This window comes from Prosopis cineraria, unplaced genomic scaffold (assembly GCF_029017545.1).
Source record: "Prosopis cineraria cultivar Desert tree isolate PC_DT_omini unplaced genomic scaffold, ASM2901754v1 PC11, whole genome shotgun sequence".
Classification (NCBI taxonomy): Eukaryota; Viridiplantae; Streptophyta; class Magnoliopsida; order Fabales; family Fabaceae; genus Prosopis; species Prosopis cineraria.
This window is the reverse complement of record NW_026555342.1, coordinates 17698958-17724687: the sequence shown is the minus strand read 5'-3', so window position 1 is coordinate 17724687 and position 25730 is coordinate 17698958. Positions and strand designations below refer to the sequence as shown.

At 31.3% G+C, this 25730-nt stretch overlaps 3 protein-coding genes, 1 long non-coding RNA gene and 1 pseudogene across 4 annotated transcripts; 1 reads left to right on the top strand and 4 right to left on the bottom strand.

Annotated features, from left to right (window-relative positions):
- The first annotated feature begins 1674 nt into the window (after nucleotides 1–1674).
- LOC129286842 (ervatamin-B-like) lies at nucleotides 1675–3859 on the top strand. The gene is made up of 4 exons (XM_054922911.1): nucleotides 1675–2170; nucleotides 2733–2968; nucleotides 3126–3260; nucleotides 3424–3859. The coding sequence occupies exons 1-4, from the start codon at nucleotides 1717–1719 to the stop codon at nucleotides 3676–3678; spliced, it is 1080 nt and encodes a 359-aa protein (XP_054778886.1). The 5' UTR covers nucleotides 1675–1716; the 3' UTR covers nucleotides 3679–3859.
- A 3002-nt stretch (nucleotides 3860–6861) lies between these two features.
- Nucleotides 6862–9203, bottom strand: LOC129287047 (zingipain-2-like). The gene is made up of 4 exons (XM_054923189.1): nucleotides 8693–9203; nucleotides 8315–8550; nucleotides 7845–7979; nucleotides 6862–7279 (listed from the first exon to the last, which is right to left on the bottom strand). Exons 1-4 carry the CDS (start codon nucleotides 9153–9155, stop codon nucleotides 7019–7021), a joined length of 1095 nt encoding a protein of 364 aa, XP_054779164.1. The 5' UTR covers nucleotides 9156–9203; the 3' UTR covers nucleotides 6862–7018.
- A 4335-nt stretch (nucleotides 9204–13538) lies between these two features.
- LOC129287188 (P34 probable thiol protease-like) lies at nucleotides 13539–15819 on the bottom strand (annotated as a pseudogene).
- Nucleotides 15820–17900: 2081 nt separating this feature from the next.
- LOC129287201 (zingipain-2-like) lies at nucleotides 17901–19594 on the bottom strand. Its single transcript, XM_054923392.1, has 4 exons — nucleotides 19093–19594; nucleotides 18722–18954; nucleotides 18477–18620; nucleotides 17901–18357 (listed from the first exon to the last, which is right to left on the bottom strand). Exons 1-4 carry the CDS (start codon nucleotides 19538–19540, stop codon nucleotides 18097–18099), a joined length of 1086 nt encoding a protein of 361 aa, XP_054779367.1. The 5' UTR covers nucleotides 19541–19594; the 3' UTR covers nucleotides 17901–18096.
- Nucleotides 19595–22673: 3079 nt separating this feature from the next.
- LOC129284895 (uncharacterized) lies at nucleotides 22674–25477 on the bottom strand. Its single transcript, XR_008586999.1, has 3 exons — nucleotides 25338–25477; nucleotides 24034–24090; nucleotides 22674–22940 (listed from the first exon to the last, which is right to left on the bottom strand). It is a non-coding gene; the product is annotated as an uncharacterized LOC129284895 (long non-coding RNA).
- Nucleotides 25478–25730: the final 253 nt, after the last annotated feature.

Genomic DNA, 25730 nt, shown 5'->3' with positions numbered 1-25730 from the left:
TTTGTTTAATTTTTAAAAATTTATTGTTTTACATTTATTTTAAACATAATCTTTTTTTTTTACATTAAATTTCGATACATGTTTGGTTTCTCATCATTGATTACAGGTCAATTTCGAGGTTAATGAAATGATAAAACTTCATGAAAAAATAAAAGCAACTTAAATTTGATTTATAAAAGGGTTAAAAGGAAAAAATACTTTAAAATATTTTCTCCAAGAGAATCTAGTATTTTAAATTTTTTTTGGAGCACTTTTGCCCAGGAAGTTTCAAAAACAGCATTTTTGCCCTACCGTTACAAACGTTAATCATTAAATTAAAGTTTGATTAAGGATATATTTTTTTCCCATCTGTGTATAGTCTCCAATTTCGTTCTCTAGTGAATTCTTTAATTTTTCTTCTTTTAACAAATGGAAACAAAAACAAAAAAAATAAAGAAATGAAGGAGGATAAAATCATAAAATATCTTGGTTAAACTTTAATTAACGGTCAACATTTGTGATTTTTAACGATAGGACAAAAATATTCTATTTTTAAAACTTCTATAGCAAAAATGCTCCAAAAAAAGTTTAAGATGCAAGGTGCCTTCAGAGAAAAAGTTATAGTTTAAATAATTTTTTAAATGAATATTGGAAAGCATGCTTTCCAACTGTGATGAGTTTTAAAAAATTATTTAAATTGAGATGTTATTCAACCATGACGAGTTTACTGAAATGTTTTATAAGTATTTCTTTCCTTTACTTTACTAAAATTTAAATTAGAATGTTATTCACTAAAAATTTATTTTTAGTCTCAGATTTATTAGCCGATGCTAAACCTATTGCCAACCTTTGAGAGGCATATAGCTGTGTTGGGAAGAGATTTTTTGGAAGTCTATCTCTCCTTTTTTATGGAATTGTCAAAAGAAAAAATTATATATTTTTTATTTGCAAAGAACGGTTACGTGCTCCATATATATTATAATTAGAGTCTTTAATTTGATTATATACTTTGTCTGCTGGCTGAAAGGAGCTAAACTCCCTATTATCATTTTAGTTGTCAAAATGTTGTTGTAGAACTTTCAAAAAGTTTAATTTTTAAAGGAGGTTCTATTGAAATTTTTATAGAAATTTATGACTTTTGTTAGCATACAAATTATATATATGTAATAATTCTACCTTGTATCATGAATGCGTTTATGTTTAGAAATTAGAGTTTTCTTGAATAGAGGCTTAAAGGATGTGAGTTTATATTTATATCCTGTTATGGTCACCCCCAAGTTTTGGGGTGTGACATAATATCCCATGGTGTGCCTTATATTAAGGACCAAAAATAAATTATTATGTATAGATATCACTTTCTATCCATAATAATGCTGTGTTAATCATCTTGTTGCTCCCATAATTAACAAATGTACATTTTGTTAAACTGTGTTCAAGTTTAATTTATTGTAACAAATAAAACATGCTTGTAAGATTTCTTTTTATAATTGATTTTAGACTTGAAATTAATAAATTTCCTACCTAAATTTTATCAATGGATACTATATCAATTGAACCCCATTTTATTGTGTGCGAATCAATATTTAATTAATCTAATAACGTTATTTCCAATAGTATTGTTTCTCTGTTTTTTTTTTCTTTTTTAAATTATCTAGTGGAGTTAGTGGCTCTATATAAGAGACTCATCTATACACAAGAATACAACGTTGATAAACTCATCAGTATCTTATCGGAACGATGACTTCTCTCTTAGCAAAGTTTTCCTTCCTTCTGTTTCTCTGTTATTCTACGATATGTCTCTCTTCTTGTATTCTTAGCGACGATCTTGAGAGGTTCGCTTCAGATGAAGAAGTCTTAGGACTTTTCCAGCTTTGGCAAAAGGAATACGGACGAGGGTATGAGAATCTGAAGGAGGAGGCCAAGAGATTTGAGATTTTCAAAGAGAACTTGAAGTACATCAAAGAGACAAACGCAAGAAGAGAATCACCTTTCGACTATACCCTGGGACTCAACGAGTTTGCAGATCTGAGCAGGGAGGAGTTCAGTAAGATTTTCATGCCTGACATGGGTCCAATGCCCAAAGACAACATGAACTTGAACGATGACGATGATTCATGTCCGAATGCCCCGGTTTCCATAGATTGGAGGAAGAAAGGAGCTGTCACTAAGGTTAAGAACCAAGGTTATTGTGGTAAGTTTCTGCGTGCTTGGTCTAAAGTAAAAAGAATTTGGTTTGGGAACATGAACACAAGTTCTCTAATGTACCTCTCTCTATGCTTACTGTGCTGCTCTTTATGGTTTGGAAACCATTATATTTGAAAAATGGGTAAAAGGATAGTTTTGCCTTTTAACTATAAGGCTGGCAACATCTAGAACCTTAAACTTTGTTTTTTTTTTCCGGTGCAATTTTGCCTCTCAACATACGAAAATACCGCAATGTGCCCCCTCTTCTTAATTACAAGGATATTCACCATCAAGTTATGAGAAATATAATGGGCCTCACAACACAAAAGGAAAAAAGGTTACCTTGTAATTAACCGGAACCAGCAGATTGTGATGTTTTTAAATGCTGAAGGATAAAGTTGCACCAAAAAAAGTTTAGAATTATAAATGTTTTTGGATTTATAGATAAAAGGTAAAATTACCTTTTTCCCCTTTGAAAAATTAGATAATTTGGTTTTCGAAGTAAAAAAAAAAAAATGGCAGAACTGAGTGCTATAAACAGTACTGACTTTGTCGATTGAATGGGACAGGAAGTTGTTGGGCATTTGCTGCCACAGGAGCCATTGAAGGAATAAATGCAATAGTCACAGGGAGGCAAAGTGTGAGCCTTTCTGAACAAGAACTCGTAGATTGTGTTGAACATTCCCATGGTTGTAATGGAGGGTTGTACCATTATGCATTTGATTATGTTACAAACAATAGTGGCATCGCCAAAGAAGCTGATTATCTCTATACTGCTGAAAACGATACTTGCAAAGCCTCTGAGGTCTAGTTTCTTTTACTTACTACCTTATCAGTTTCACCTGCAAGGCCATCTTATATATATATATATATATATATTTAACATCTTATTGCTCTGTGGCTGGGTCATGCTAAATATTCTCTTTCTCTAACTCTTTCTTTGTTTTGTCTTTTTGAAACAGATAAAAAAGAAAGCTGTCACTTTGAATGGGTATAAAATGGTGACTTACTCCTCTGAAACGTCCTTATACTGCGCTGTCTCAAGGCAGCCAGTTAGTGTGTCTTTGAACGGAAAAGATTTTCAATTTTACCGGAAAGTAAGTCTCACATCTGTCTTTGATTTTCAATTTGTCCAAAATTAACTTTCACATACTAATAGATCCACAGTTCAAATTTTGTGAATGAATGAATAAATGATGATGATGATGATGATTATTGTTATTATTATTATTGTGACATTATCTCTTTTCAAATGCATAGGGAATCTATGATGGAAAAAACTGCACAGGTGATTATAAGCCTACTCATGCCGTGTTGATCGTGGGATACGACACAGTGGCGGGAAATGACTACTGGATTGTGAAGAACTCGTGGGGAGAAAGTTGGGGCATGAAGGGATACATGTTCATCAAACGAAACTTCACAGGTGACGTACTTGGAGTGTGTTCAATTAATTGCTGTGGTGCTTACCCAATCAAAGAAGCAGTGAAGCCTGAGTATTACTACTCTATTTGAAGTGAGCACTTCAAGTTAATTCTTCTCCTGAGAATATTAGCTACAAATAAGCCTGGCGATATATATATATATATATATATGCAGTTGTGTGAGACCTTGCGAATTTGAGAACTACTTATGTATGTGGATATGTCTTGACTCTTGAGCATATATAATGGCAAATGATTTTCCTTTAAATAGAGCTTAATTGTGTAAGCCTTGTTACTTATTCAAAGTTCTGCTTGCTCTTCAGTTATTTCTTGTTGATTGGATGGCCGGTTAGATTAGACGGGAACACATGATGAGATTCGACATTCAGATTATCTCCGGTCGGTTCTTCCTAGAAAAGTAAACATGAGTTTACCACCCCCCCCCCCTAAAAAAAAGGAAAAAGAAAAAGTAAACATTTGTGAACAATGAGCAGATATACTAAGAAAAGAAGTGTTTGCATGGTTAATCTGCAATGATGAAAGTTTCATTATGAATTTATGTACAATAGCACAAAACCCACCCTACTTTGTGACTAAATGAAAGAATAATTTCATAGAGTTCCTTCATAAAACAAAACGATCGAAGCTTAATGGACATGCTGTTGGTTTCCGTAGTTGTATATAATTTGTTTATTTAATTTTTTTTTTGTTGTCTTTTATGAAACAGATGTGCAGAAAATAAAACTGTCACTTTGAGTGATATACAAAAATGTGACTTCTTTATCAGAAAATGCTTTTATTTATCTCAACCACAAAGCAGTCTTTTCAATACATGATAAAACTCAAATCAAAGGCCTTGCTTAACAATAATCAAGTTTCTTTATTTGAACAAGAATAGTTATTAGATATATAGTTAATATTTCAAAATAAAGTTATTTGTTCAATATGTGATGACTACATTTTATTTAATTTTCTACATGGCTAGAGAATAGTTGATGGGAAAAACTGCATAGTTTATAGTTGATGGGAAAAACTGCATAGTTTGTATTAGGACTAACATCATGCCACGGTAAAGTGGGATATGATTCCATCAAAGGTCAAGATTACTAGAATGTCAAAAATTCATTGAGTTTATCCGATAAGGAAAAAAATTGGGAAGATGGTTGGGCAAAGAATTTGCAAACCATTGATACAATTTAAGATAAGGTTTTGAAGAATCGCAATGAGATAAAATTTGAATGGCCATACTGATTTCATATACGTGGGGACGACTTTATGTACATGTGAATTAAGAGTGTGAAACACATGCATATTAGTGAAACCTTGTCTTTTCTTTGTCATATATATTTTGCAACTTTAGTTTGGCCTTTTGCTTTTTTTTTAACTTAATAATTAGAAATGAATGTTGTAAAATACTTAAATAATTCTTTGTCATATCATTTGCAGCATACGGCAACATGGTCAGCACTTCCACAAAGTCTGACAGTTTTAGCTACATTTATCAATGGAGGGGTTCATCCACAGCTGGTTGAGAGTTCATTAGTGCAGAATACAAATTTTCACGATTGTTAGGAAGACCATTAGATTCCTACAAATTTCTTAATACTGGATATAGAGGAAGATGTGTCACTTACATTAGGAAGACCATTTTTAGCAACTGTGGGTGCCTTAACTGATGTGCCTGAAGGAGAGTTGATATTGGAAAATAAAATATTTGATGTTGCTAAAGCTACTGACCTCCCTATTTTTGAGGAATTTTAATGCACAATACAGGTGACACAAGATAAGGATAAGTAACAAATAGACCTTCCTTTACATCCTATAGAAAAGAAAGAAGAGAGAATTAGAAAGGAAGAAGGGAAGAAGCCACAAACGCAGCTTAAGGATCTTCCCCCAGTCCTTGCAAAAGTGCAAGCACTCATGACTTAGAGTTAAATTGGAGAGATCCTCACTACAGGGAGGATGAACGTTAATTGGGAGAGGAATGTATCTTTTGATCCAAGAGGACAAGAATTCATACCTTATTTAGAAGGCATTTTTTGATTTTGCAACTATGTCTAGCTATAGACGTTAAATATAGTACTTGTTAGGAGGTAACTCAATATTTTTTTTGTTTCTTTATTTTCATTTTTTATTTTTCTTTATTTTCATTGTTTACTATCACCATAAAATTTTCTATTATCACTAACACCCCTTTCAAAAATTCAGAGACCTAAACCAAGGGAGTATTGGTTCCTTTCTCTTTTTATTTTATTTTCTGCAACATTGAGGACATTGTTGGATTTCAGTGTGGGGGAACAAAATAGGCTTTTATTCTCTTATAATTGTCCTTAGTAATTAGCCAAAAGTTTTAAAATTTTGAGCTAATTTTGCATTAATTGGATGTTAGAGTACACCCTTCTACTAGATAGATGGTAACTATTACTTATCTTAGTAGCTCAAGAGTTCTCATGAAAGCTAAGAGAGAAATTATTGGAAAATTCTTCATGAAATGTTGTGTCTGATCAACACAATATTAATTAATTGGTAAACTCCATGGATTGAGAAGTGAAAAGTGAGCCTATATCTAGAGAGATATACATGAATAACGAAACTAGAAATGGATTTAGAAATTCATAATGACTTAATAAATTGTAACTTCATGGTTTGATTAGGGGTTTGAGTTGTACAAGAGTTAAGTCAATCCTAATTAAATAGGAACTAATTAGTCGAGAGATAATTGTGACACTTTAAGAATAATTGTTACTATAATAGATAAAGAGTCAATTTAAAAATGATAAAAATTAGTAATCAATAGGGTGAATCCTGAAATACAATGCTTATTGGATAATCTAATATTTATTAATGATTTTTATTATTTTTTATTTTTTCTTTAATTCTCAACTCGAATATTTTTCTTAATCTTTTTTAAATTAAAATTAATTGAAATATGAAAATATTTGCTTTCTGGGTACAACACTTGTCATACTATGGGTTGTTTTATTATTGCAATTCCAGTGCAGTTGCGGGAACTATTACCTTTCTAAACTATTTATTAAAGAAATATAACGTTACCTTTGAAGTGTTAAAATTATTACAATGTTCCCTCTAGGCTAACAGACAGTAAATCAACCTTGCAATTTTCCAAATACTTCCTTAGTATGTAGGCTTAGTGGTCACATAATACTCTTACTTATGTAGGAAGAAGCGATGATATCATCAATCACGAAACGTGACTGTTCATGTTAAATCAATTAACAGGCTAGACGAGAAATTATTGAAGTGCAAGCAGGACTTACATTAGACATAACCTTAATTTATTTAATTAATAAGTCTTACTGACATAACCTTTTTTTAAAGGCAAATCATTTGCCACTTATTTATGCCCAACACACACTACACAAGGCCAGGCTTATTTATACTTACAAGGAAAACAACCAGAAGTGATCAGTTCAAATAGAGGAGTAGTAATTCTCAGGCTTCACTGCTTCTTTAGTTGGGTAAGAACCACAGCAATTAATCAAGCATACTCCATTTTTGTTATCTGTGTTTCGTTTGATGAATATGTATCCCTTCATGCCCCAACTTTCTCCCCATGAGTTTTTCACAATCCAGTAATCATGCCCCGCCACCGTGTCATAACCCACAATCAAGACAGCATGACTAATGTGCGTAACATTGTATCTTGTGCAGTTTTCTCCATCATAGATTCCCTAGGAATTTTGATGAAAAAGAACATTAAAAAATGATGTAATAATATTTTCCCTTGAATTCTTAAAATTTGAATCATCCAAGACATTATTGAGTTCCTTCTACTTGATACAATACCATTGGTTAACAGAATTTTTGGACAAATAGCATATAGTTATTAATAATTTGGATGATGGAGTGAATAGATGAGATGTGAGACTTAGGGCCTGTATAATTTGATTTCTATTTTCAAAAAATGTTTTATGTTTAAAAAAAACAAAACATGGAAGGTGAGTGTTTTGAACTTACATATTTTTAGATTATTCTTCTTCTTTTTTTTAACATTTTGGAACATTTTTCTTTTTCTTTTTCATTTTTATTTTTAAAGCATGCCATATCCAACTATTGTAAATTACCTTTAGCTATGGCTAACTACTACGGGCCTTTTTTAATTCTAAAATTGTTGTCAAGTTAACATAATCAAACAGTTTTTCAATTTGTTTTGTTTTTGAAAAACAATTTTCAAAAATTGATTCATAAAATATTTTTTGAAATATAAAATAAATAAATAAACAAACAAGCTCTTACATCCTGGTAAAATTGAAAATCCATTGAATTCAAACCCACGGTAACTGGCTGCCTTGAGACCGCGCAATATAAAGATTTCTCCGAGTAAGAGGTCACATTTTTATACCCACTCAAAGTGACAGCTTTCCTTTTTATCTGTTTCAAAAAAGACAAAAAAAAAATAAACAAGAGAAATATTAGGTCAGACCCAGCCACAAAAAGCAATAATCTTTGTGCTCCTCAATATAGTCACGAAAGAAATTCATTTTATGATAAATATTCATTGATCTCTTTATTTCAATTCTAGATAATTTTTTTAAAAAATAAGCGAAGAAAAAAAATTTTGTATGGACTTCACATCATATTTCTATAGATTTATTGTCCAAGTAAAGCATTTTTTTTTTAAAAAATAATTTTTCCTCGAGTCCTAAAGAAATTTTTCAAGTGAAACTCAATTAGGCAGTACATTAATTAAGTAAAAGGAACTAGACCGTGGAGGCTTTGCAGGTGCCATCTTGAGCAGTATAGAGATAATCAGCTTCTTTGGCAATGCCACCATTGTTTATAGCATATTCAAATGCTCTATTGTGCCACCCTCCCCTACAACCATAGCAATCTTTATCACAATCTACGAGTTCTTGTGCAGAAAGGCTCACACTTGGCTTTCCTTTGACTATTGCATTTATTCCTTCCATGGCTCCTATGGAGCCAAATGCCCAACAACTTCCTGTCCCATACATTCAATCTACAAAGTTAGTACTCTTCATAGCACTCAGTGCTTTAGAGATCTTGTGTTCGTGTTTATATCTAAAATAATGAAGCTGTCGACAAATTCATTTTTTCTGCAGAGCAAGTACGCAGAAACTTACCACAATAACCTTGGTTCTTAACCTTAGTGACGGCTCCTTTCTTCCTCCAATCTATGGAAGCCGGGGCATTAGGACATGAATCATTGTCATCGTCATCGTTCAAGTTCATGTTGTCTTTGGGGATTGGACCCATGTCAGGCGTAAAAATCTTACTGAACTCCTCCCTGCTCAGATCTGCAAACTCGTTGAGTCCCAAGCTATAGTCGAAGGGCGATTCTCTTCTTGCATTTGTCTCTCTGATGTACTTCAAGTTCTCTTTGAAAATCTCAAATCTCTTGGCCTCCTCCTTCAGATTATCGTACTCTCGTCCGTATTCCTTCTGCCACAGCTGAAATTGTCCCAAGGCTTCTTCCTCTGAAGTGAACCTCCTGTCGAGGTCATCGCGAGGAATACAAGAAGAGAGACATATCATAGAGAGAGAGAGAAACAGAGGGAAGAACAACTTGATTACGAGGGAACTCATCTTTCAAATACGATGCTGATAATAAAGCTTGTCGATGTAGTTCTTGTATGTAGATGCGTCTCTCATATAGAGTAGTGCTCATGACGTTGTCATTACTGGATTATGTTGTTAAAGTAATTAAGAATTGAAATGCACATAATAAAAAAATGGGTATACTTGATATACGTTCATACTGACGAAAGCTGGGTACTGAATTGACAGGTTTCGACTATTTATTTTGGGTTAAAATAAATAAGAAAAATTAATTATTTGATTCTTAAATTTTTGGCTCAATTATAAGTTAATCTCTGAATTTTGACTCGTTGTAACTCAAACATAATTCAATCACTTAACTTTAACTTTTACAACTCAATCCCTATAGTTTTAATCATTTAAAATATCAGTCCCTATATTTTAAAAAATAAAATTATAAAGATTAAAATTATGTTACAATTTAGAACTAGTATTTTAAATTACTAAACCAAGCCTCTTTAATCTTTATAAAGATTAAAATTTTAAAATAGTTTTCATCCTTGTACTTTTATTTTTTAAAAATATAATATTTAAATAATTAAAATTATAAAGACTGAGTTGTAAAAATCAAAGTTGAAAGATTGAGTTATAACTAAATTAAAATTATAAAGACCAAATTATAACGAGTCAAAATTTAAGGACTAAATTACAATTAAGTTAAAATTATAAGGATTAAATGATTAATATTTTCAATTATGAATTTGTTAGTTATGGGAGCACTGAGATGATTAAGGCAGTACTCTTCGCAAAGGACCCTACTCCAATCCGTTGAAGCAACAATACATCAATTTGACGGAGGCATCGTATGTAATCTATATCTGATACTTGATAGAGAGTACTGATACTTCTTCAATGTGTATCGAAGAAGTATCAATAATGTTCCTACCATTAATTGGTGGTTAAATATGTAGGGGAAATGACAAATATGGACATTGTAAAAACGTTAATGACAATTAAAGATTTAAAATTATTGAAATGTCATAGAAGGACCATGATCTTTATTTGCAATTAAAATACTTCCAATTTTTTAAATAACTAATGGAATGTCACTCATGAATTTAAGGAAAGTTAGTTTTAAATTTATGAAAAATTACTTGTAAATCTATAAAAAGTTAATTATGAATGAATATATAATTTCATAAATAATATACATCATCACTTATGAATTTAAGTATAATCACTTGTGAATTTTAGAAAAGTAACTTATGAATTTATGAAAAAGTTAGATGTAAATGAATATTTAAAACATGGGGGCATCAAACTTATTGATTTACAATTAAGACTATTACTATCCATTTACAACTGACATTCTATAAATATTCACAAGTAACATTTCTTAAATTCACAATTGATTGAATTTTTATATTTTCACTTGTGACTTTCTTTAAATTCATAAGTGATAATACATAAATTTATACAACTATCTATTCATTCACAATTGACTTTTTATTAAGTCACAAATAACATTCCTTAAATTCACAACTAATTTTCTTTAAATTCATGGGTCTCATTCTATGGGCTATTGTGATAATTATTTACCGTTAAATTAAAATAAAGACCATGGTTTTTCATGGCATTTCATAATTTGAGGTTTTTTCAATTGTTATTAATGTCTTTACAAGATCTATAATTTTCATTTTCCCATTTTTTTTGTATTGCATATAATTTGATAAATGACAATCTTGTTTATGATTTATAAAAAATATGATTACTATATATTTTTATCATACGTTAATTAATCGTGACTATATTCATCTTGTTAGTATTTATTTAATATTAATGTCCTTATATACACATCAAGATTAGGAATATCAAATTTGTAGTAAAATGTAGTATTTTTAAATTATGGACACATCAAGATTAGCTGGGCTCTTCTAATTATTATTATTATTATTATTATTATTATTATTATTATTAGCTGTATTAATAAATTAATATTTGTCTCTTGCGTATTTCCTTTAATTTTTGGCCAAAACTAATATTCTCTCATGTCTCCTTATATTACCGTGGTCCATTTTTGGAAGATAGCTAAATGACATCATTGTCTTTTCTGGAGACATTATTGTTGCTGAAGTAATCAATAATTGATTGGCAGATAAATTTACTTGCGTACATATATTAAAACAAGTTAAGTACTAAATTAGCTAATTTTAAGTTTCGGATTGCCTATACTTAATTATGACAAACAATTCACGTTTTTTTTTTTGCTGTAATGAAGTCACTAATAAAATATGTACTTGTTTATTGTGGGAGCAACAAGATGATTAATTCTAGTTAATCCATTCCTTCTTCTCTATTGGAATATTCCCGAATATAGTTCTTGTGAATTGGGCGAAGATTATTTTATGTATATTGCATGAAATTTGATAGATGAGCATTATTGTTTATATCCTATAAAAAGTATGGCTTACTGTATATTTTTAATATATATATATATATATATATTAATCATGTGTATAATTGTCTTATAAGTATTTATTCAATATTAACATTCTTGTGTATCTTCAATATCAATCAATCAATATAAAATAGAAAATTTGTAGCAAATTATATTATCATCATTTATCAAATTAGAGATAGCGTAATTCATTTCTCTAGCCCTATGAAGACTTGTCTAATTCTTAGTATCATTAAATTATTAGCATAGTTTATATAGACTTCAAAACCATATCTACATAAGATCTTATTATAATTAAAATTTAAATGAGTCTAAAAATTTCTAAGATTATGTATTGATTTAGTATAATCATATTTAAATTATAAGATATTAGTATTTGAAACTTGAGTTTTGAAAATAAATTTATTTATAATTATTTAAGTATTTTACAACAAATTAAAGAAAATAATACATTATTAAAGTAAAAAAATTTCAAGTAAGAGGCCAAGTTAAAGTTGAAAAATATGACAAAGAGAAGACAAGATTTCACAAATATATGCACGAGTTTTACACTGTCTTAATTCACGTCCACATAAAGTCGTCCCCACCCACCCCCCCACACACACACACACACACACACACACACACACACGAAATGATAATGGCCATTAAATGTTTGCCATGTGATTTTTCAAAGCCTAATCTTAAACTGTATCAATGTTTTGGGATATATCTAATAAGTTGAACAAATCTTTGCACGATCATTAGGTTGTCCATTAATTAATAATTTTGGAGGTTATTTTGGTGGCCTATTATTCCATCTTTTGAAGTGCCAAACTTTTGGGAATCTCATGTGGTCCGTTTTTTGGGAAGGCGGAATAAAAGACTACTCATTTTCCATACAACTGATAATATACATAGAATAAATTCAACTGCTAATATTTTCAAATAGATATTCATTTTGTTTCTACATTTCATAGAATCAATAAAACTTCAAATGCATAGGCATCACACGATAATCACTACAACAATTAATCTTAATGTCATCAGGTAATCACGTAACCTCGTAGATGTGAATGGCCACCAAAGTGCCCAAAAAATAATGAGTCGGGCTGGATTTTTTTTAACCCATTTAAAAGTGGACCAACTTGCTTAACTCATAGGTTGGCCCACTCTTTTGAAAAAAAAAACAAAAAACTTTTTTTTATTTAATTTTAAAAAAGTTATTGTTTTGCATTTATTTTAAACATAACCTTTGTTTTACATTAAATTTCGATACATGTTTGGCTTCTCATTATTGATTACAGGTCAATATTGAGGTGAATTAAATAATAAAACTTCATGAAAATATAGAAACAACTTCAATTTGGTTTATAAAACTTTGTTATTCAATTTAAAAATTTTAAAAAAGTTGAAAATGTTTATCAAACAACATAAAAAGAGGTGTGGTAGGCCTACTAACTCAATTATAACAGGCGGGGTTAGAGATTTTTCAACCCACTAGGAGATGGCTAAATACTCAACTTGCATCCTGATTTATCAAATAACAATTCATGGTAAAATGAAAGAACTTGCTCTGCACAAGTATTTTTTTATTGAAAGCAATCTTGTTGAAAAAATGGTTAGATATTAAATATATAGGTCCCTATTTAAAAAAATTCAAAAATTAAATTCATTACATTGCGAGAGACAAACCCTTCCGTTAGATCCAATTTTTGTTGTAGATGAAGGAACTTGATTATTGTTAAGCAATGCCTTTGGTTTGAATTTCATGAATTGACAAATTGATCACCGGAATTGAAGAAGTATCTTATATCTTAAGCCACAGAATATTTATTCAAATATAAAATAGCAGATAATTCTAGAAAATAATTTTACCAAGTTGAAGAGGTATCTCATATGTTTACTTTCAAGAAGAAAACGATCGAAGATATTCTTAATCTCGAATCTCAACATGTGTTCCCGTGTAATCTAACAGGCCAAACGACAAATAATTGATGAAGAACAGGTAGAACATTCAACAATTAATTAAAAAAGATTACATCAGCTTTATTTAAAGGCAAATCATTTGCCATTATGCCCAAGACATACATATGCATAGTGCTCAAAGCTCGTCATGTTCCTACACAACTACATAACACCAGGCTCATTTATAGCTAATATTCTCAGGAAATTAAAATAACGCCTGGCTTTTCATATGGAAGGGTAATCAAGCTTCACAAATTGTTTATCTTTTGTAGGGTAACAACCACGAGCAGCAAGTCCACATACTCCCAAACCAAGAGAGCTACTTGAGTTTCGTTTGATATACATGTAACCATCCAAACCCCAATCTTGTCCCCATGAGTTCCTTACAATCCAGTAGTCTCGATCTCCAATGTAATCATACCCCAGGATTGTTACAGAATGATTGGTTCTAATCGTACCTGTGCAGTTTTTCCCATAAAATATTCCCTGACCAAGTGAAAGAAAATAAATAAGTAAACAAGCTTATGTATTCATTTTGGATGAATAATTTGATAGGAAAATGACAATAAAATCCCTTTGAAATATATAAATGACAATTTGGTCTCTCAAAATATCATAATTTTTCTGAAGTCCTTAGGGACTTTTCTGTTATTAATGAATTTATATAAATTATCAAATTACCCTTATTGAAAATAAATGATTCACAACTTTTCTTCTTATATTTGCAATAATACAACAGCAAATAAAAAATTTAATATGTGAAATTGTAATTTGTTATTGTATTATTGTGAATTTAAAAAGAAAAGTTACGAATATAAAAAGTAAAGTTGTGAATTATTTATTTTTAACAAGGGTAATTTGATAATTTATATAAATTTATTAATGATAGAAAAGTTCTTAGGAACTTCAGAATAATTATGGTGTCTTGAGGGACCAAATTATCATTTATATATTTCAAAGGGATTTTATTGTCATTTTACCTAATTTGATTTGTAACAAGAGTACTGTGTAATGGCATGGAGATATCTAACTTATACCCTCGTAAAGCATGAATTCTTCCTTCGCTTCCACAACCACGGTGACTGGCTGCTCTGCTGTTGCGCAAGTTAAAGCTTTTTCTGAGTACCAAGTCACATTCTTATAACCAGTCAAGGTCACAGCAATTTGATCTTCCTGTCCCCAAACAAAATTAGACCAAGCAAAATATCAGAGCCAAGTTGAAATTAAGCCCATTGTTGTGCATATATTTAAAATCCAAAATGGTATTGGCCTTGATTGCAACAATACACCAATATCGACATGACAATTAAGCTCTATTTGTTTCTTCAAGACAAGAGATTTTCATTTTTCAAGAGAGGGCTAGAAGAAAACATTAAAAAAAAAGAAAAAAAAAAAGAACCAGACCTTGGTGGCTTTGCAAGTACCATTTGTAGCAGTATAGAGATAATCAGCTTCTTTGACAATTCCATTTTCTGCAACCCATTCAAATGCACGGTATGGCCACCCTCCATTACAACGGTTGGCTTTCTCAACACAACTTACTAATTGTTGATCGGAAAGGCTCACACTGTGCCTTCCTGTGACTTTTGCATTAAGTCCTTCCATGGCCCCAGTAGCAGCAAATGCCCAGCAACTTCCTGTTGCAGCAATCAGTTTGAAAATTCTCATTGTTTATATCCAAAGAAACAAAGCCTTGAAAACACAAGGAGAGAGAATAAATAGGCGGTGAGAAGCATTGAACACCACATCTTAACATCAACTTTAATATATAGAATAAGTGCACCAAAACTTAATTACCACATTTCCCTTGATTCTTCACTTTTGTTGACAGCTCCTTTTTTCCTCCAATCAATGGAAGGAGGTGCATCATCACATGAATCATCATTCAACTCTGCAATTTGTTCTCTGATGATATTGTCTGGGTTTATAATTTCCAACTCAGGTAAGAAAGTTTTACTGAACTCCTCGTAGCTCCAATCTGCAAACTTATTGAGACCTAAACGATAGTCGAAGGGTGATTTTCTTTTAGCGTTTGTCTCTCTGATGTGTTTCAAGTTCTCCTTGAAGATCTCAAATCTCTTGGCTTCCTCTTCCAGATTCTCGTACTCTCGTCCTTGCTCCTTCTGCCACAGTTGGAACAGTCCTAAGACTTCTTCCTCAGAAATGAACCTGTCAAGCTCATCGCTAGGGATGCAAGATGAGAGACATATCATGGAATAACAGAGAAACAAAAGGAATAATAACTTGCTTATGAGCGAAGTCATCGTTTAAATAGGATCTTTATAAGGTTATTAACGTGGTATTTTCGTGTATAGATGAGTGTCCTATTTATAGAGCCAGGTGAAAGACCTTGGCATTTATAAGTTAATCGATTTTTTATCTGTACATTTCATAATAAACACGGGTGGTCACATTAATTGCCATTACTTCTGGAGATAATGTTATATATCCGAGTCATTAAGAATTGATTTGCCCATGATAAAATAGTTTAATTTAGGGACAATCACAACCAAGCACCACTGAACAACATCTATTACCCAGCATGACCAAAAAGTTCTGGCTTTTCTCTAAAGAATCAGGGAGCCAAATGTAATTAAAATTTATTTTGAAAAGGCAAAACTACCCTCATATATATATATATATACTCGTTCCGTTCAAAAATATAATGCATTTTTAATCAAATCTCATTCCCAATAAAGTAGTTACCTACTTTCAAACTAATTCTATCTTTTCATATTTATCCCTATTAAACATCTATAATAAGTATAAAATCATTCATTAATAGGGACACTTTTAGAAAAAAAAAAAAGCAATGATTACATCTCAAAAGACAAAAAATGCTTTACATTTTTAAATATTTAATTTTTTAAAAAATGCCTTACATTTTTAAATGGAGGGAGTATATATTTGTTGTTAAAATAAAAATAAGACTTGTTTTTCTCAAATGAGGATTTGTTAACTGAATCACATTATTTTCTCTCTACCACCAAGTTAATATTTTGAAATTATTAATGAAGGAATTGATTGTCATTAAAATTAAAATGAGACTTGTTCACCAAATCATAACACTTGTTTCTCTTTATTACCAAGTTAATTTCTGGAGTTGTTAATAAAGGAATTAATTGATGTTAAAATAAAAATGAGACTTGTTTTTTTTTCTCAAATGGAGATTTGTTGTTAAAAGAGTATATATATATATATATAAGGGTTAGTTTTATCTTTTCACAATAATTTTTAATTATATTTAGGTCCTTTAGTCATACTGAGCATTATCAAAGTTATTTGGTCCTTTAGAGTAATAAATATTGTTTAGTGGTTTTTGATTGTGATTTTCCCTTTAATTTAATTTACATACACATTATCTAGAGTTAGGTACTGAAGTGACTGATTTCAATTTTTAAAAAATCAACGGTAACAAATAATACACGTTTTATTATTTTTTTCAATAAAACAAAATAGCTTAATTAGTATTATGTACTAGTTGTTTATTATGGGTGCAACATGATTCACGTGGTATTCTTGTTTTTTTGCAGACGAGTCTCTAGTGGCAAGGCCAGTGAGGGACCCTCCATAAACAAGTAAATGTATTCCATAATAAAGAGAGGTGATCACATTAATTTCATTTCCTTTGGAAATATTGATATCAAAGTAAACAAGATTTGATTGGCACATAGTAAAATAATTTTAGTTGAATATAGGTCGTCTGCTTTAGGCTGTTTTGTAGTCCCCACATATGTGAGAACACCATGGCCATTAAAATTTTATCTTCAGGAGAATCTTCAAAACCTCATCATATACTCTCTCTCTCTCTCTCTCTCTCTCTCTCTCTCTCTCTCTCTCTCTCTCTCTCTCTCTCGCGTGCCATTTAATTATAAAACTCCATTCATTGGTTCTTATGACAAGACCCTTTTATATATTTTATAGTCAGCAATTATTTTGATGAAAAGTTCATGTGAGAACTATTATTCACCAATCATTCATATTCTTGCCTGGAGTCTTTCTTAGCGCCATGTTCACCTTAGAGTTCTCCATTATGTTCGGTTAATTTATTACAACAAAAAGAAAAAAGAAAAAGTGCATGGTTTGTCACAATTTAAATTATAAGACAATTTGAATTAATATTACATATATCAATAAAATTTAATAATGACACTTTACAATTTTATATTTTTTTTTAAAACAAAAATTATATATTTTTAAAAATACCCTTCATTTAATATAATCTTAAATCTACATATTTAACATTACACTACAATCATTTCAATTCTCTCTGTACTTAAAGGATAATATTAAAAAAATATCATTAATAAAATCTAATTTTTTTTCAAATTATTTTATATTTTAGGGAAAATTGTTTTATTTTTTTCAACTGGATTGCCGCTACAATATGAATGCTTCCGCTTACGTTTAGCTTTATTTAAAGGCAAATCATTTGCTACTAATTTCTTCCCAGTGTACATATATATTATACAGTTTGCTGGGCTCCAAGCCTCGAACACATAATCACACACACACACACACACGCAAAAAAAAATAGTTGGCTTTATTTGCTAGTGATTTAGGTGGACTTCATATATAGAAGAATCAAGCTTCAAATAGAAGTGGTGTCTCTTTCCTTTTGATTGGGTAAGCACCGGAACAGTACATGTTGCATACTCCCTGAGTAACATCAGTATTTCTTTTGATCAACATGTAACCATTGAGTCCCCAAGTGGTTCCCCATGAATTTTTGACAATCCAATAATCTTGACCATCAAGTGATGAACCGTATCCAACAATTAATACAGCGTGATTATGGAAACATGATGAACTAACGTCTGAGCAATCATCCCCACTAAAGATTCCCTGAAAAGCAAACAAATTTTGATGTTAAAAATGCATTCTTGTTTCATGGACGACCCGACGAAGTACTTGTGTGTGGATAATTTTAAAATGTATATATAATGAAGATGCATATAGCTTACATTCTTGTACAGCACAAAATCTTTGCTTGCATTTATGGAAACACTAATAGGCTGCCTAGCAACATCACAAAAGAGAGAACTTTCTGATATAGGTGTCTTCCTCCAAAATTTATAGTCGTCGATAGTTGTATATATCTTCTTTGCCTATATCAAAATATGACCAGCAAAAAGTTAAAATCAGAATTAGCCAATACATACATTATCCAAATTATTCAACTGATGCAAGCAAAGAGGCCACCAATTACCAGTGTGGAATTGCAAGCACTATCGTTAGCTGTGTAGGGATAATCTCTTTCTGTGGCAATTCCACCATTGTCAATGACATATTGAAATGCACCAACGTACGAGCCTCCTTCACAGCCTTTGCTATATTGGTTACAAGACACGAGTTGTTGCTCCGAAAGGCTCGGAAGACATTGTGTGACTATCTGATGTATTCCTTCGATTGCCCCGGTTGCCGAGAATGCCCAACAACTTCCTATAAAAAGCGAATCAAAGTCTTAAATTCATGAGTCTTTCCTCTATATGAGCAGGTCCAACTAGATCTGCTCATACTTGAAAATCCTAACATGCTTCCATCAATTTATTGAAAAGATCACACGAAAGTTATACTTACCACATCGGCCTTGGTCTTTAACATAAGTTACAGCTCCAGAAAATCTCCAATCCAAGGATGGAGGTGCTTCAGGACAAGATTCACTGTTGGACACCGTTTGGCCCTTGTCGCTTTCGATTACAGGACTCTCTGTCTCGCGTAAGTAGATTTTACTGAACTCCTCAAAACTCATGTCGGAAAACTTGTTCAAACCTAAGCGGTATGACGATGACGTTCTTCTTGCAGTTTTCTCTTTGACATATTCCAAATTGCTTTTGAAAATCTCAAATCTCTCTGCCTTCTCTTCAAGGTTTTGATATTCTCGTTTAATCTCCTTCTTCCACGTCTGGAACAGTTCGTAGACTTCTTCCTCAGAAGTGGAAATTTCATTAGAAATACAACAAGTGGGACAAATAGTCAGAAAAGAAGAGAGAGACAAGAAGAGGAGCGACTTCAAAAGAGAAGCCATCTATGCTCACTTTAAAGGTGATAGATATGAAGGGTTTTTGAATTGCTACTCTTCTATGGCATAGTTCCATATATAGAGTCACGTCCTAATATATGATGTCATTCCCTTTGAAGTCTAAAGATAATGTTGGCAGATAACAAAGTAATTTAAGAAAGGTAGGTACTAAATTGATCGATTTCACATTTTAAATTAATTATAATAAACCACCCACTTTTTTTTTCTTTTGGCGATTTACCACAACGTAAAAAAAATATGCATTTGTTAATTGTGTCGGCGACGATGATTAATATTAATATAAGTTTAAAATAATTTTCCTTCTGTCCCACTTGGGTTATGATGAGGTCTCCTGTCCCAATATGACAAGTTGAATTTCGCAGCATGAGTTTTAAACGTTAAAACAATGGGAAAATTGGACATAAGGCTCCTAGAATAGAAAAAATACACCTAAGACCCATTATATTTTGAATTGTTTCTGCATGCCCAAGGGCCCCAAATGTAAATATATTTTTTTTGTGAAAAGACGCATTTGCCTTCAACCACACAGACTATGTATAATAAACAAACACTGCATTGTTCATGTGTGGACCTTGTTATGTTCTTTACAAACATTATGTTGTACATATATCTAGAAAACTTATATATTATTGTTCAACTTAACCATATAGACCAAGTATAATAAACAAATATTGTGTCATTCACGTCTCAATATTTTCATATTCTTTATGGACATTATGTTGTATATACACTTGAGGAACTTGACATTATTATTTAATTTAACCACATGGATTATGTGTAATAAATAGACACTGTAATGTTCACATATAGTCCTTGTCATATTGTTTATGTCATACATATTAGATTTAAAATGTACTAGGCCTCAAGCGTAATTTTTCTATTCTAAAAGCCTTAGGTGAGATTCTCCCTAAAATAATTGTTTTAAAATTGTACATCTTAAATCTAAGCCAAGTCCACAATAGGTAGATTTGGGGATGTAAAAGATAATTATAATATATAGAATTAACAAAATAGAGTGAGACAATATTCCAGATAAAATTGAGAAATGAAAGGTTTGTTAATAATATTTTTCTTGGCATTTCATCTGCTAAAATATGATCACGATGAGCATATAGCAATATGGCAAGAGATAGAGGGAAGCCTGATTCTATCCTCATCTAAAAGGATAATATAAATTAATCTCTGAATGATGATATATTGTTTTCTTTAAATCACGTTTTTGACTAATTTGAAAATGAAATAATATTTTATTAAACTATTAACTAAAATATTACCATATTTAATAAATAACAAGTCATGCAATAATCAATTAAATTGTGTTATTAAAATAATAAATTATTAATATAGAAAAACACTGTTTTGTATTTAGTAATATTAAATAAATAATTAATATGTCATAATTGTAATAACCCAAAAATTTGGTTTAAAAAATTCTAAAACAATAATAATAAAATTTGTGATGAGTTTTTTTAATTATATTTTTATTAATTTTGGCGAAGATACACCAAGAGGGAATGGTGGTCTGGTGGGCTTTATGTGAGTTCCATATCTGATAGGTGTTAAAATCGAACTTACATGAACCGTAATACCCTTCTGATTAAAATTAAAATAATAATAACAGATATTAAAACACACCTTGCTGTCTTCTCCTTCTCCATTTGCTGATTTTTCAAGAACCATCGGGAGAGAAACTCTAAATCATAAGCACCTCTGCCATAATCATTTTCTCCTTCCTCCTTCTCAGTCTTCAAGGTTACCAGTGTAGATGTGTATGCTGTTGCTCTTTCGTTGTGTTCGCATCTCCTTCCTCCTCTGTTTCTTGTCGCCGATCTTCTTCTCGTTTCTTCTGTAGTCTGTGCGATCAAGGCTTGCAAACATGATGAGTTAGATTGTTGACAGAGGTCCGATTGTGTTATTTCCATCCTTGTTCATGACATCAATTCCTTCTTCCTTCCCCTGTCTCTCGCTGCGGAATCCTTTGCTCGTCTCTCGTTCGTGCTGCAGATTTGGGGCGTTGAGATCTTCTTCCTTCTTATTCGAATGCCTAGAATTTTCTTCTAGCTCGCCATTCGTTGACCTGAGGTGAGGCACTTTAATATCTCTTCTTATTCGGTACCTCTGTTGTGTGTAGATGACTGAAGATTTTGATATTCTTCTCAAGTTTAATTGTTGGTTCTGCCAATTGAGATGATTAGGTTGGTCTTCTGAGTCAAATTAATTGCAATATTGATATTGTGAAATCATTGGAAAAGAGGATTGAGGAAAAAATATGTTAGAATTATAGATTGAGGATTTTGCTTGTGAGGTGTTTAATAAAATGCCTATTAAAAAAATTAGATATATGATGACAAAATGTACGTGACAATTGAATCGTTGTTAATTAGATAATTATTGGAAGACAATTCTCCTTATCAAAAGTTGGAAGTTGATTAGTTAAATATTGATATAAGACAACCTTAAGATAGGGAAATTAAGAGAAAAAAGAATTCGGTTTTATAGTTTAAACATTGTGCAAAATAAAGGATCTTTGATAAATGTTTATAAAAAGGGAAAATTTTGGATTTTAAGTGGCAAAAATATATAATAGGTATGTCATCATTGACTAAATAATTTGAAAGGCATTTGTGCTTTGCAATAGAAGTTAAAGTGAAATTTGAGATTTTTGGGAAAAATATTTGAGTGGTAATTTAATAAACAAATCACTATTTATATATTTATTTTTGAGATGTTTATTGCAATGTTGAGAAAGCTTAAAGTGAAAGTTTTCTTTCAGTTGTTTCTCTGAGTTATTTTGGATTAAAGATTTTGGTTGGTAAAGTATGTTTGAAGAAGTGATAATAATATTAACTATTTGAATATTAGGAATTTAAGGACAAAGTATTGTCATAAGGAGTGTAGAGTGGAAGTTAGTTATTGTCACGCCTCAAAATTTGGAGAACGACCGGCACAGGATGTGAACCATTTCACACATCCCTGTAAGCCTTAAATTGTAAATTCACTCTATTTCTAAAATTAAATCAGATTTATATTGAAATTATAATACTTTTGACACTAATAATTATAACAAAGTTTCAACATGTTCATAAAAATTTTGACAAAACCCCTCCTATAAATAGAATTTCTCAAAATTTTTACAATATATTGATACAGCCAAAATATCAATTAAATCAAGAGCTTAGCTCCTTCCAGCCGACAGACAGCATATGTATAAAATAAAAGTCCTAGTTATAGCTTATGTGGAGCACCTAATCGTACTTTTCAAAAATAAAATAAGAATAAGATATATAAACATTTATAATTACATCAAAAGAAAAATTTTAATCAACCCTCCACCTGTCTATAAGTGCTCAAGGATCAGCAGGAAGATCAACGTCAGCTAAGGTATCTGAGACCAAAGATATTTTCCAGTGAATAACGTCCCAACAATAGACAATACAATATAAATAAAATGAAAAGTTTGAAATAGTTATGTAAGTTAAATAGACAAAATTTTTGTAAAAATTTAATGAACTTCATAATAATATGGCTCTATAAATTTCAAATAAAATCTCAAATCATTGAACTATCATAGCAAATGATAATATCAATTGATTTCAAGAAAGCACATAAATAAAATAAAATATTTATAAACAAATTAATAAATAAAAACCAATAAAATATGAAATCATCAAATGATTGGTTTCATAATTATAGGGACTTATCAGAACAATTAACAAATGTGGACACACAGTCCACGAAGGTAATAACCAAACACGGCTTATGCCACGAAAACAAATGTGGATACACAATCCACGAGGGTAAGTAACCAAACGCAGCCGAAGCTACGAAACAAACATGGATACACAGTCCACGAGGGTATATAACCAAATGCAGCCGAAGCTACGAAACAAACGTGAGTGCAATGCTCACGAATAACCATCCCTCCGTTCCACGTGCGTTGGCCATCGCACGGGGCTAGCACCTCCTATAAACACCCTGCTAGCTAGGTGTACCATGGCGCGCCAAGGGCTAACGAAATTGCCGTTAGCAACCAGTGTTCCGTATAAAGTCCCTTTTTAAAACCATTTTCAAACATGCGAGAAAATCCTCACTTTCAAGATACAGTTCTCATTCTCAAAATCAAACTCGCATGAATATGTTTAAGCATTAAAAACTTTCCAGAATAAAATTTCATACCCAATACTCATACTTGCATTTATTGAATAATCAAAAATTTCAAAGTCGAACTCGCATGAATCATTCTCTGTATCAATCCAATATTTGATAAAATAAAAATCTCATAATCAAAGTTCAAACTTAATTTAATTGATCAAATAACATTTCAAATTTGATAAAGCTAATTTCTCAAAATAAAGTAAAATTAATTAACAAATATTCAATAATTGCATTAATGCTGTTAAAATGATTTCCAGAAAAACATAATATTCTAGTAAAAGAAATTTTGATTAAAAAAATCAGTTGGGACGCTATCCACTTACCTGAGGCAATCCAAGCACTGAAATTTACCCATTTAGCATTCCCCACAAGGTTTATTCCTGAAATATCCAATATAATAATAATAATTGAATCTCTAAAATTTTATAAAACTCATAATTGTTCACTCACTCAATTATCATAGTATATTCTCACATTGCTCTTGGTCCCCAATCTTTTAATCTTCATTCCAAAGAAATTCATATCATCCGCATTCCTTTCCAGTGCACAAATCATAGTAATCTACTAACACATTTTAACTAATAATACCATCGTTTACACTTGCACTCTTCCCACAACATTGTGACTTGAAACCATAGCATTTTATTTTACATATTTGGAGGTTTAAATACAATCAGCTATAAATCCAAAATAAATAATTAAATAAAACAACATTCATCGACCTCCTACCATCATTTTGTTTTAAACACTTATATGTAAGCAAAGTCCTTAATCTCAAATTCCTATATAAGAATGTAATAACTTCTATATAAAGATCTAGTCATTGCATGGATTATTCCAAATGCCATAACTGAGATTCTATGGCTTACTTTACAACAGCAAAACCACTGGGTAGCTCTTGCATATGTACCGAAAATCAATCAACACATTCATAATCATAAATATATACATTTAGACACACACATGCACAGACACTAACTGTACGCAGCTTAAGAATCTCTATGAAGCTATGACCAAGTGATTTATAAAAAAAAACTTCGTCATTAAAGGTTAAGGTGGAAGACAACCCCTATCACAATTTTACAAAGATTTAGTCAATAGTTCATTTCCCATACTTAGTTATTTATTTAAACCAAAACAATTTCTCTTCCCACATTCCATCAAACATCTTATGTGCACTCAAAAATCAAATTATACACAGGTACCAAAATTTATAAATTTCCAACCATAATCCATCTAAATGATTCAAAGTTACCCCAACCATCATTATTTATCTCAAAATTTCTTTACAATACTTTAGCGATAGTTAATTATTCCATTGAGACATAATTGTCTCTCAAGCCTTATATCAAATACCTTGTGTGCAGAACTTCTAAACGCTTTAGTAAAACTCGTTCAGCTACAATCTCTGATTACCCAACAAATTCCATATATCCATTATTAAATTCATTATGCTTTTCCAATCCAATTCCTCAACAAAAATCAAATTAAGCTCAAGAAAAATTCAAAACATTTACAGTCGAGCAAGCAAGCAAGGAAAGCCATATATACACACATACACATATATATCTTTATACACCACATAAGATCATTAAAGATGGAGAAGGGAAGATGAGCACTCTCATACCAGCCACGGCAACAACAACGATGAAGGGAGAGGAGGAGTTTGCTGCTGAACAGGGGAAAGAGAAGACCAGAAATCAGTCTCTTGCAGGAACGAACCACTTCCATAGTCCGAAATTTAAAAACCCATAGCACAATATTAACAGAGGAAGAAGAACGGCAGGCGGCGCAAATGAACATCGCACAGACGAATTGGACAACAACTCACACTGTTGCACGATCAGCGACTCAAAACAGAGGAAGAGGAAAAAGAAGGCTGCAGCACGCTCAAGGTCACCGGTGACAGATGAAAAGGACGGCAGGGGAGACAGATCAGAGAAGACACGAGTATGGTTCAAAGCTCTCACCGCCCTCCTTGATCTGGAACTTTCGAAGCCTATGACAAAAGACAAAAAAA

Coding starts and splice junctions, on each gene's coding strand:
- LOC129286842 (XM_054922911.1), top strand. CDS start 1,717: ATGACTTCTCTCTTAGCAAAGTTTTCCTTCCTTCTGTTTCTCTGTTAT. Junction 2,969..3,125: donor ATACTTGCAAAGCCTCTGAG/GTCTAGTTTCTT, acceptor TTTTTGAAACAG/ATAAAAAAGAAAGCTGTCAC. Junction 3,261..3,423: donor ATTTTCAATTTTACCGGAAA/GTAAGTCTCACA, acceptor TCAAATGCATAG/GGAATCTATGATGGAAAAAA.
- LOC129287047 (XM_054923189.1), bottom strand. CDS start 9,155: ATGAGTTCCCTCGTAATCAAGTTGTTCTTCCCTCTGTTTCTCTCTCTC. Junction 7,980..8,314: donor GCACCTGCAAAGCCTCCACG/GTCTAGTTCCTT, acceptor TTTTTGAAACAG/ATAAAAAGGAAAGCTGTCAC. Junction 7,280..7,844: donor ATTTTCAATTTTACCAGGAT/GTAAGAGCTTGT, acceptor CAAAATTCCTAG/GGAATCTATGATGGAGAAAA.
- LOC129287201 (XM_054923392.1), bottom strand. CDS start 19,540: ATGGCTTCTCTTTTGAAGTCGCTCCTCTTCTTGTCTCTCTCTTCTTTT. Junction 18,955..19,092: donor TAAAGACCAAGGCCGATGTG/GTAAGTATAACT, acceptor CGCTTTTTATAG/GAAGTTGTTGGGCATTCTCG. Junction 18,358..18,476: donor ATTTTGTGCTGTACAAGAAT/GTAAGCTATATG, acceptor TTTGCTTTTCAG/GGAATCTTTAGTGGGGATGA.